The 12528-nt window shown below is 35.1% G+C and overlaps 2 protein-coding genes across 2 annotated transcripts; both read right to left on the reverse strand.

The window, feature by feature from the left end:
- Positions 1 to 7897: 7897 nt before the first annotated feature.
- Positions 7898 to 9368, reverse strand: LOC108850621 (uncharacterized). Its single transcript, XM_057008188.1, has 2 exons — positions 9168 to 9368; positions 7898 to 9091 (listed from the first exon to the last, which is right to left on the reverse strand). Exons 1-2 carry the CDS (start codon positions 9366 to 9368, stop codon positions 7898 to 7900), a joined length of 1395 nt encoding a protein of 464 aa, XP_056864168.1.
- Positions 9369 to 10457: 1089 nt separating this feature from the next.
- On the reverse strand, positions 10458 to 11020 carry LOC130510687 (uncharacterized). The gene has a single exon (XM_057007252.1). The coding sequence runs from the start codon at positions 10981 to 10983 to the stop codon at positions 10618 to 10620; it is 366 nt and encodes a 121-aa protein (XP_056863232.1). The 5' UTR covers positions 10984 to 11020; the 3' UTR covers positions 10458 to 10617.
- Between the last annotated feature and the right edge of the window lie 1508 nt (positions 11021 to 12528).

Genomic DNA, 12528 nt, shown 5'->3' on the forward strand with positions numbered 1-12528 from the left:
ATTTATATATCTAAAAAACTTTACAAATCATGTTCACATATTTTCTCATCTATAATAATGTATTGTCAAATTTTAAACTGTAGCTAGGTCTAGACACATTTATTCGGAACCAAACCAAACTAAATCGAAAAACGAGGTTCGGTTCGGATTTTAATCCTGTCAATTATACTAGTGGATCATATAATTAATAATATCATTACGAGACATATACAATATATTTTAAAAATTATTTATGAAGTTTTAAATTAATTTATGTAAATTGTAAGGATTAATCAAAAGATAGCCTATACTAATTTATTTTTGTAAAATCTTACCATTTATTTATATTAAAGAATTCTATTAATTAAATATAATAATTCTTTTAAAGAAAATCTTTCTAATCTATCAAAATGGTGTATTCTTAAGTATTACAGATGAAATTGAGTTAATATATTTATATAAAAAAATAAAATTTACTAAAATATTTAATCTGTAAAAGTCTAGTAAATAAATATATACAAAGCTATTTTACTTAATAAGTTAAACTAATTAAAAGTATTTTTCACTTATAAGAGAATTTTATTATTTGACAAAAAGATAATATTTATTGGTTATGCATATATTGTGAATATAATATAAAGTTCAGTGTGCTATTACTAAAATTTATATAGTCGATATCTTCAAATGTATTAGTTAACCAAAAGAGAGAATTTGTTTTTAAAGTTTATCTTGAATAGTAAAACAAAACACACTAGTTTACATGTGTTATCTTCTCATGTGCGTTTACCTATAGCGATCGTACCGCACTTAGAATCTTTTATTTATGTTTATAAAAAGTTAAATTAAATAAACATGCTAGTTTCTCACAGGATGGTAGAATTGTCGGCTGTAAAATCGTTTTTGTAATATTCTCATCGTTGTAATAGTTTAATAAATCGATAATAATCGATTCAGACGTTAAAAAAAATAAACATGCTAGCAGGACCGGCCCGTTGGGGCGCCTAAAGCCTAAAAGTAACTTGGTCCACATACACAAAACATATTAATAAAGTGTATGGTGAAAGCTTCGAACTCAGGGTGAGAAAGATTTATGAAGTCTCTCAAAACAACTAAACCACAACTACTTTCGGAAAATTATCTACCCTTAATTGTATATATAATTTGTGGCGCCTAAAACTGGTGCTTTACCAAGTTTAGCCCAAAGCCGGCACTGCATGCTAGAGAGTTAAGTGAATGGATGCAATTATATGGTTCTGCATAGCACATAGCGGTGTACGTGGAACGCCCGATACATTCATCACCTATGTATGAGAAATTACCCTTTAAATTTAGAGAAAGCTTTAAAGGGAGAGATCACATAGTAGAGTTAATGTGTTACATATTTTTTTGTCAACGACCATGAGTTAAATATGTATTATAAAAATACATAATATGTATAAATATATATATATACAAATACAATACAGATATATACATGGATGTGTCAAAGAGTATAATTTGTAAAAGTAGAGTAATAAGTAAGTGTAATAAAATGAGAAATTAGGCTTAGGCCTTGATTGGTAGAGCATTAGCATTAGCATTATGCTACACATTATCCAATCAACATTTGTTTGAAAAGCATTTAGAAAAGCATTTACTAAATGCTAATGTTCTCTAAATGCTCTCTAGCAAATGTTCTCATATGAAACTTTTGGAAGAGCATTTGAAATTTACAATTTATAAATTAAAGAAATAAATATAATTAGTTCATTTATTTGATTTAATATTTCATAAAATTATTTTTATATCCAGAAAATAAAAATTTGATTTCTAAAATAAATTTACAATATAAATATTTTTTTAAATAGTATTTCACATTAAAAATATAATTTAATTATATAAATTATATTATATTTTAAATGCAAAATATTATTTTTAAAATAAATATTTTAATTGTAAATTTTATTTTTTTAAAAATAAAATTTCGATAAAATTTCTATCTCTTTTATATATTAATATATAAATAAAAAGATATATATATATAATGATAATTTATTTATTCTTTTAATATATTCAAATTATTTTATATCCAAAAATAAATTTATGTTTTATTTATTTTATTTAATAATATTGAAAATTATTTTATATCCAAAAATAAATTTATTTATTTTTAAAAAAATACATTCTAAAATAATAATATTTCACATTTAAAATTTAATTTATGTTATTAATTAAGATTCATTATTTTTAATAACAAATATATTATTAATATATATATTATTAATATATATATGTATATATATATATAATTTAATATATATAATTTCAAAATAATTATATTATAAACTAACTTTTATAAAAAACTTAAAATTGTATACTGCTACTGCTCTACCAATCATTTTATTAAAAGTTTTAATAAGAGCATACAGCTTCTACAGCATACTGCTTGTACAGCATACTAGTACTGCTTCTTCATCGGCTGTACCAATCAAGGCCTTAAAAGCTGTAACAAAAAAAAAATTCATTAACTATCCAAACCATCTCATTTTCCTACTTTCTTCATAGCTCTCTCTCTACTTTTTTCAACAGATCTAATTTCCATTTTCTGGTTACTTGGCAATTAGGTTCTAATAAAATTTGAAGTAAATGATTTGAATAGAAATTAAGAGAATAAATAAATTGGAGTAAATTTTTACTCTATAAAGATGGAGAAAAGGTTTGTATTCTATAAATTCACAAAAATACAAAAACAATTACTTTGTCTCAACTTATGTATATTTTTATTGGTTTTATTCTAGCGCAACCCAGAGAAATATTTTTCCCACTCCATTATTTTACTTTAAAGGTTTGATTAGTAACATCCGGATCACATGCATTGCTATTCTAACAATAACAAAACATATAAATACATATGAATATGTAGTGATTTTGTTATTCTTAACTGCAGTCCAGTGTGCCTTGTAAACATTGAAAGCCTAAAAGTGTTTTACAATCACACATGTATGCAGTGTTTTAAAATCCGACTCGGATCCGCGGTCGAACCGACAAACTTAATTACCCAATATATAATTTGATTTGAGTTTTAAAAAACTCATTATTTAAAATCCAATAACCAAAACCGTTAAAACTTGGGATTCGCCTATTGGTTGAACCGATTGCTAACCCGATATTTAATATATTTGACTTAAATTGTTATATTTTGAGTATCTTAGCATATATTCATGAATGTATAGATGAATAATAGAAGATATATTGGATGTGATGTTCCAATTTTGTTTAATTTAGCAATACAAATTTTAAATCAAACTAATTTTTGATCTAGATTAATAATTAAAAAGATGCATACAAAAGAATAAAAAAAATTAAGCATCAACGATTTGTATACGTCAATCTTTGCGAGAAAATATAATCATTTGTTTATTTTTCAGTTTGCTTTTTTATTGACGTATTATTAGAATCCTTTTGATTTTTTGTTTTTGGTTTATTTATTTAAATATCTAGAATTTTAATTTTGTATATATTTTATTATATATCAAATTTCTAATTTTTACAGTTCCATATATATCAAATCATCAACACATGGTTTGCTGCTGTCGACATAGTAATTCAGTACTCTAAGAAATAGTTTGGTTCACTGTTCGGGTCTGGTTTTTTTTTTTTCCATCTAAAGGATTTCATTGACTTGTTAAACAAGAAAGAGTACAAACTAAAACATACAAGCTCCCACCATTCAACTACTCCTACCCTTGATCTCACAAATGATCAAGCACCTAAAAAACACAAGAAAACTAAGGGACTACACCTTTAAAATGGAGAAAGCTTAGAGGAACCGGCTTTCATTTACAAAGAGCTCAAATAGCCAAGAAGGGTGACCACACGCCACATAGGATTGGCTTCTGTTTTGTCTCGTCACACTTTGCGCAATGAACGCCGCTCCTCTGTTTTCCTTCATTGATACTTGCTTTAGCTGAAAGTCATTCATCCTTGAGAGAAAGTTCCTCATTTCGTCCGCCTGAAACCTGAGCGCTGGCCATTGATGAGGTTTTTGGAATGCAAGGAACAGCTCTTTAAAATCCCCCGCAAAAATAATCCGTTCATATCTCATACTCGTCATGCTCTCCAAAGCCCATAACAACGTCGTAAGTCTCGCATCTTCCAAAGAGTCAACCTCTGAAAAAGCTCTCTTACTATGGGTAAGTACAACTCCCCGATGATTCCGAACCACCCATGCTCCTCCCAGAAGCTTCATATTTTTGTCCCATTCGAAGGAAATGTTACAAATCAACCACCCTTCAGCCGGAGGCACCCAACGTTTTTTCCTTTGCACTTGATTGTCTGTTACTTCTAGTGCCACTTCTCTGTCTACCTCATGCGCTAAGAACCAGTCATCGGCTTCCTCTTTTGCATTTGCCAAGATTTCTTTTGGAGTCCATCTCACTCCATTAAATATGAAGTCATTCCTACTCTTCCACAGAAACCAGATAATCCAAGGCCAAGCTCTGTTCTCCTTCCAGTCACCTCTTGGATGAGACTTAACATTCAGCAGATAATTAATGTTAGAAAATAGATGACCTTCCTGGAGATCAAACTCTGCTTGGAGGATGCCTGACAAAGCCCAAACATGTCTGGCCGCAGCGCATTGGAAGAGTACATGTTGCGTTGTCTCCCCATCTAATCCACATAGTTGACATCTACCATCCACTTTCATTCCTCTTCTTTCTAACAGATCAGCGACAGGGATCGCTTCGCTTAGAACCTTCCATAAGAATACTCTGATCTTAGGGATCGTCTGTATCTTCCAAACTCTGTCTTTCACCGGGTTGACTGACGGTAGTGCAATGTCTTCTTTGTGATGTTCCTCTATCTTCCTTTCTCTGGCCAAACAATAGGCTGACTGAACCGATATAAGACCATTTCTGTTCAGCCTCCAAGTGAAGGAATCATTCCTTGACACTACCGGTTGTGTTTCCTTGATCAACAACACATCTCCAGGCACAAAGATTTCCTGTAAAGCTTGTACATTCCATTTACATGTGGTGCCGTCAATGAGATCACTCACTTTCAAGTTGACATCAAACGTATTGTTTTTTATCCAAGGAGTTCTCATTCCAACCTCAGGATCGTGAAGCCACTTATCAATCCATACCCTTGTATTGAGTCCATTTCCAATCTGCCATTTCAATCCTTTTTGTAAGATCTCTCTACCAAATAAGATGCTTCTCCACACATAGGAAGGACGATTCCCCATCGAAGCTTGCAAGAAGTCTGAGTGAGGATAGTACCTACTTTTAATGAACCTAGCCATCAAACTCTCAGGTTGATTAATGAGTTTCCACCCTTGCTTTGCTAACAACGCCTGATTAAAGCACCCAAGGTCCTTAAAACCCATTCCTCCAAGCACCTTTGGAAGGCACATCTTGTCCCACGAGACCCAGTGGATCTTCTTCACATGCGACTGAGAACTCCACCAGGAATTAGCCATCATACTAGAAAGACTCTTGAGTACAGCCTTTGGAAATCTAAAACATGACATAGGGAAAACCGGAAGAGCAGAGGCCGTAGTTTTCAGAAGTATCTCTTTCCCACCTTGAGACAGTTTTCGAAGATACCAACTCTCGAGTCTGGCTTGCGTTTTCTCTTTGAGATAAGAGAACTTACTAATTTTCGAACCGGCAAAGCTCTCCGGTAATCCCAAATATCTACTTGTTCCTCCCTCATTGAAGATGCCCATTATGCTCTGTATTTCTTTTTTAGCCTCATTTAGGACCAAGTTTCCAAAAGTGATCGCCGATTTTTGATAGTTGATACACTGTCCCGTCGCTTGACTATAGAAGTCCAAAATCCGTTTTAGATTTCGACACTGATCTGCTGTAGCTTGACAGAGGAACAGACTGTCGTCTGCGAAGAACAAGTGATGTATGGATGGACCGGAAACATCGAAACTCATGCCTTTCAATAACCCATTTCTCTCTGCAACGTTCAGAAGATGTGACAAGCCTTCCGTGCAGAGTACAAAGAGAAAGGGTGATAATGGATCCCCTTGTCTTATACCTTTGCTAGGTGAAATGAGACCATACGGTTGATCATTCATTAGTACTGCGAAAGACAGAGGAGACACACATCATGATCCAGCGAACCCATTGCTCATCGAATCCTAGAGCTCTGAGTAACTCCTCCAAATAGCTCCACTCCACTCGATCATAGGCCTTCGACATGTCGGTCTTGATCACCATACTGTCAGTAGCGATCACCTTATGAGTTTTGAGAGCATGTACAGCTTCCTGTGCGATGATGACGTTGTCTTGTATTAGTCTGTCCGATATGAATGCAGATTGGTTGACTGAGACAATTTGGCTGAGAAAAGGCTGTAGCCGCTTCACTAAAATCGTGGATACTGTTTTATACAAAACAGAGCATAGACTTATGGGTCTAAGATCTGTCATGTTTTCAGGATTTGGGATTTTAGGAAGCAAACACAAATATGTGAAATTCCAGTCAGCCAGGAGTTTTCCTGTCACAAAAACTTCCTGCACTTCCTTTGTAACCTCGTCTCCAATTGTTGGCCAAAACTTTTGGAAAAATTCCCCGGTCATACCGTCAGGTCCTGGAGCACTGTCTGCTTTGATAGAGAAGATTGCCTCTTTCACTTCTTCTCTAGTGATCTTCGCTGTCAAGCATTTGTTCATAGAAGGAGTCACCTTCACAATCATACTCTGAAAGACTGGTTGATACAAAGCAGGATTAGAAGTAGTGAATAACTCAGTGAAGTATTCAACCGCCACCTCTGCCTTTGCTGCATCCGACCACTGATCTTGTCCCATTTTATCTTTGAGTCTCAGTAGGTATAATCGGTTTCTGTTGGCTTTGACAGAGAGATGAAAGAACTTAGAGTTCCTATCACCTAGTCTTAACCATTTCTCCCTGCTTTTTTGTCTCCAAAACATCTCCTCCTCTTTGTATGCTTGCATCAATTCTTTTTTAATTGAGTTGATGATGAACCAACAAGGGTACGATCTAGACTGAAACCACTCTAGACGCTCATGAAGTTTATTGATTTTGTCCTTCGCATTAAACCTCCTCTTGCGCTTCCAAGCACTCATAATTTCCCTGCATTTCCTTATTCTGACTGCCACAGATGAGTTTTGCTTTAGACTTTGCCAAGCTCCTTCTACTTCTCGTTTCGCATCAGGGTGGTGTAGCAATCTCTTATCAAATCTGAACTGACCCTTATGTATCTCAGGATTAGCACAAAGATTCACCCATACTAGTCTGTGGTCGGAGCCTCTCTTCGCCAAAAAGGATTGATTAGATCCTGGAAAGGTATCATGCCAAGCTTTGTTACCAAAGCATCTGTCAAGACAGCATTGAACCCATTTCTTCCACCTCATCCCTCCCCATGTGAACCTATCTCCTTTGCTAGGTAGTTCTTTCATGTTACACACTGCTAACATGTCCGCAAAGCATTTGAAGGATCCTTCCGGTCTCATTGGTCCTCCTGACTTCTCCTCATTGCTTAAAATTTCATTGAAATCTCCAACAATGCACCAAGGTTCCATTCTTCCTATGCCAAGTCTACTTAACCTCTCCTAAACCACACTTTTCCCGTCTGTTGCTGATTCACCATAGATGCAGGTTAAGTAAAAGGCATGATCACCAAACTTCACAAAAAGATCAATAATATTCTTGTCTGAACTCTTAACGCAAACTTGTACATTATTCTTCCACAAAACAGCTAGTCCCCCACTGTATCCAACTGGATTCACAGTGTGAACTTGCTCATAGCCCAACCAAACTTGAAGATCCACTACTACATTCCTACATTTTTTTGTTTCCATTAAAAATAAAATCTCCGGGAAATGGTGTTGACGCATCTCCCGCAGTCTCTGAATTGTCAAACCTTGAGGCCGCCCCAAGCTTTGACAATTCCAACTCATAAAGCTCATTGGACATTCGGCAGTCCCTCTTTTGGGACCACCTTTAGGCACACTGCCTTAGTTGATGTGGATGACTTTTCTTCCTTCTCATCTGAACACTTCCTCTTCTTACTTCCAACTATATGTTTTCCTTCCCTTCTGCCTTTCTCAACGCCTTCATCTCTCCTTGTAGCTTCTCTTTTCCTTTGTTCTCTCACTGCTTTAGGAGGTCTTCTTCTGATAACTGGCCTTCTCTTTACTATCCCGGAAGAACAGGGAGCAAAAGAGCCAGCCCTGAATACCGTAGGAAAGTCAGAGAGACGATCATTAAAGCTTTCAGCAGAGCCTTTCTCCTCAAGCAAACATCTCTGCACAGGATCAGAACGCAACGATGCAATGGAGTACGCTTTAGAGGAGTCCGCTAGGAGTTTCCCAGAGGTGATGTGTGTACTCAAAGCTCTTGCACCTTCGGAGTTGTCAATGTAGTCGAAAACCAGTCCTTTACCCATGTTAAGATCAGTCGTGATCACCGGAGGAGCTTCCAATCTCAGGATTGATCTTTGAGACATAGGGTTTTTCGACACCTCCCTTAGAGATTGTTGAATTCTATCCACTTTAGTCGCATGACTACCTCCAGTATCAGCCTTCAAGTACTTCCTCATCTCCTCAAGTACATCATTTGCAATCTTGCTTCTTCCAGTCACCGGGTCTGTCCCCATCAAAGACTCATCAATGATACCAAACAGTATGTCTTCTTCTGGTATGGTAGTTTGCTTCTTCTTCAAGCTTTCTGTCATCTTTTCTCTTCTCAGCCTAGAATCCTCTTGTCTCTGTTTAATCACCAAAGGACAGTAGTCCTTCTCATGATTGAGCCTTTGACAGTGAAAACACCGTTTTTGAACTCTCTCATAATGAAAGAAAATATCTGTTGGCTTTCCTTTGATTGTGATCGTCTTTGACCTTCTGAGAGGATTTGCTACGTTGAACTTCACCTGAACTCTGATGAAGTCTTGTGTTATCGGCTTGGATGGGTCATAAGCTACCACCACCGTCTTCCCCACAAGGTCTCCAAGAGCTGTAAGTGCTTCAGTAGTGTAGCAGTTGACCGGAATGTTGCTTATTTGAACCCAAATCAGTACATAATGCAGATAGTCTCCTGGTGGGTTTTCCACCCACCTTTCCACTACTATCACCCACTCATTGAATGTGTGCACCCCTTTCTAACACATCTAACAGGTCGTGTTCATTCTGAAAAATGAACTGAAACCTTTCCTGAGATAAGGCTATTCCTCTCACTCGCCCTTCCTTCTCCCACTTCCTCGGCATTCTCATTATCAGACCCGGCATCTTTTGACAATGAGGGTTGAGAATCCTACCAATCAGACTGAGCTTGTTTTCCTCTGCTGAACTGAACTCTGGTAACTCTGGCATTGCGAATGGAGTGTCTTCTTCCTCCAATGACAAAGCCATCAGTGCTTTATCCATGGCCAACGACATGATTTAATGCTTAAAGCTTCTCACTTTCTCAATAACTTCTTACCCACCTTCACCAACTTGTTCTTAATAAATGAAGAACAGTTGGATAAACAGCTAAGAGTTTTGAAAAAAAGAAGCAAAGTAGACGCTAATACCAAAGAAAGGTTGACAATTTGCTTCTAAAAACGTGTTTTAACTAACAAAGTTCACTGCTCGATGCTTAACACCCTTTAGACCGCTGGATAAAACCTATAGCCCACGAGAGGACGCTTGAGAGGATATTCTACCTCTACTTTCTCTCTCCGATATCTTGAGAAGTTCTTACGATGGTTTGCCTGTTCGGGTCTGGTTTAAAAACATTGGATGTGTTTTAATTATTTGTAATTGTTTGTGACGTCCGAATGGGACAACTGACAGCACATATATACATATAGACCGATCTTCCTATCTCTCTTCCTCCTTCACTTTTATGTTCACTTTCTATCTTTAGTTCTATAGTTCAATAATACTTCTATGGAGTATATTTTGTTATTTTTTACTTCTAGTTTTTTTTTTGCTAAACATAATCTATAAAAGAAAGGCTTTACAAAAATCAAATTTAAGAACAGAAAAGGACAGACGAGGAATAATGTGCTAGAAGCATGTTATAAAATTTATAGCTTAATAAGCTAAAAGCTTACAGAACAAGAAAATCTGATTCCTAATTAGTCTTATGAGGAAACTCATTACACATGTCATCGACATTTATTTATTTTAACATTTAGTAATTTGCAATTTCTGTCACATTATCAAACACAATCTAGCTAATATCCTTTTCTCACTTTTATAATTGTTTTTTCCCTAAAATCATGTTCGATTTTTTGTTGCTAGTAATCAGTAATTAAAACATGTTCGTTATGCAACTTTTGGTAATTTGCTTCAACCGATCGAGACTTTCAAAAATAGACCAAGCAGTTAATTTATAACATCAAAAATTTATCGTTAATTGCGGAAATCTTTCGGCAAAAAGTAATCGTTTCAGGAACAACAAAACAAACATACTTTGATTGTTGTTGCTGGTAGGTGGTATCTAACATTAACAATCAAACAAACTACATATCGTGTCGCTCATGCCAAACAACTCGCTTTGATTAGTATGTCGAATAACAAATATATATAAGACCATTATACATAAAACTACGTAAACCCATATAGGTTTAAAGTACGTAATACATAAAAGTAAAAAGCTTAAAGTTTCAAAAAACAAAATCATAATTTAAAAATATGAACATTATAAAACAAAGTCTTCCGTCTGATCAGAGGCTGGTGATGATCCATATATCTCGATTAGCTTTTGCAACACGACGACTTGGTTCCTAAGCCTGACGATGTAATCCGCCGTTTCTTGAAACAGCTGTTCCGTATCTCCACTATTTGGTTTCTTCTCCACGTGATGATTGTGGTCCGTTTTGTTCGTCTCTGACGGAGGAAGAAGACTCTTAAGCGCCTGAAGCTTCTCGGAGAACTTATCTACGCTGTTTCCAGAGCAGTTCCTGAGAATGCTGGCTCGTGAAGAAACATCTGATCTTCTGCTTCCTAGTTTCTTGCTGTTTCTTCTTCCTCCTCTCGAGGATCTTTGAGTCTTCAAGATTCTCATCCTGAACGAAGAAGAAGAGAGGATTAGTTGTAATAGACTTTTGTTTCTTTATTTGTTTGAATGAGAGAAGAAAGAAGATTGGGGTTTATGTACGCTTGGTCACTCGTTTATGCCCCTGGAGTTACTGTTTATTACGATAGTGCCACTAGTGGTGCTTTCATTCCTCTGTTTGTCGTCTTGCGCTTTTGTTTTTTGGTTGGGCCCTTGTGGTTTTAAAAAATCTTGATAATATCTTACTCTCACGTGCTCGTTGCCAAGTATCTCTCTCAGGGGTATAACCGTACGTAAACTAGTTTCATCCAATCTATATTTTGAACTTCATATTCAACATAGAATGATGTTTGCTACATTGGTTATTAGCTTATTATATAACTTATTCTGTCTTCTTGGATCATTTCTTATTTCTTTGAAGAACAAGCCTAAAATACTAAACGCCAAATTGCCTGAAAGTTTTAGTTGTACGAATACCGACAGAACTGACATGTGGAGAGAAGGGTATATGTGTCAGTTGCTAAGATGGGAAAACCGGTTAAGTTAGCAAAGAGAGGAAGTGGGTGACGAGTGCACATTTGCCATATGATTTGACAGTAAAAGCCTGAGCCTTCTGTGAGGGCACATGATAAGTGTTTTTTGACAAATATGGTTTCCCTATATTACCCTTCTATAGTTATCCATAATTCATTTTTTGGGCATAACCATAATTCATTTTATATACATATTTAGAATTAACTGTATGTACGAAGAAGGACGTTCACTTTGTTTATTTATAATCAAATGATTCAGTCAGTTTCATTTGATCAAATAAGTGTTTTCGTTTGATATCTTTGTTGGACCCCTTTTTGTTTTCTGTCAAGGTTGGACCCGTATGTTGTTCATTGTAATCTTTGTGTTTACTCTTCTGTTTAACATGGGTGATAACTCATGTCTTTTTCTTTATATTAAATGTCAATATCATAAGACAATATATATATCATAAGACAATTTTTTTCAAAAAAAATATATCATAAGATTTGATATTTTTGTTCCTTTCTGACTACATATTCTAAAAAAAAAATTGTTCTTCTACTGTGTTCAAGTAAAATAAGTTTTTTTTTGTAAACAAAAGTAAGTAAAATAAGTGACGAACAAGTGACAATTTATGAAATTATATTTTTATTTGAATATGTGACTGCTATTTTCACCATTCCAAAACGTCTTTCAATTTTTTGGTAATTTTAAAATTGATTTCAATTATATACTTTAGACTTGCTAAAAACCTAAAAAGCCAATTATAGCGTTTATGATTATCTTATGAGGGGCAATTTGGTCAATAAAAGGAGAGAATAAGCGCATTAAAACAAAATGTGCTTCGTAGAGAGGTGTTGCATGTGAATCTGTTATGAGCAAGCAAACCCTCATTGGACAAACAGTTTTTATTTTTTTTAAATGATAAATTTTGAATCAGAAAAACAAGTTGTTTTGAAGTAAGAGAACCGGGAAAAATTAAACCGGAACCGGTTTGATTAAAAAGGACAGAGAAAAAGAGCATGTGAAAGCACATGGAAG

This window comes from Raphanus sativus, chromosome 4 (assembly GCF_000801105.2).
Source record: "Raphanus sativus cultivar WK10039 chromosome 4, ASM80110v3, whole genome shotgun sequence".
Lineage (NCBI taxonomy): Eukaryota > Viridiplantae > Streptophyta > Magnoliopsida > Brassicales > Brassicaceae > Raphanus > Raphanus sativus.

What these genes read in the sequence shown, in the direction of transcription:
- LOC130510687 (XM_057007252.1), bottom strand. Translation starts at nt 10,983, where the DNA reads ATGAGAATCTTGAAGACTCAAAGATCCTCGAGAGGAGGAAGAAGAAAC.
- LOC108850621 (XM_057008188.1), bottom strand. Translation starts at nt 9,368, where the DNA reads ATGTCGTTGGCCATGGATAAAGCACTGATGGCTTTGTCATTGGAGGAA. An exon ending in AGTGGGAGAAGGAAGGGCGA is followed by an intron (nt 9,092 to 9,167) that starts GTGAGAGGAATA and finishes TAGATGTGTTAG; the next exon opens with AAAGGGGTGCACACATTCAA.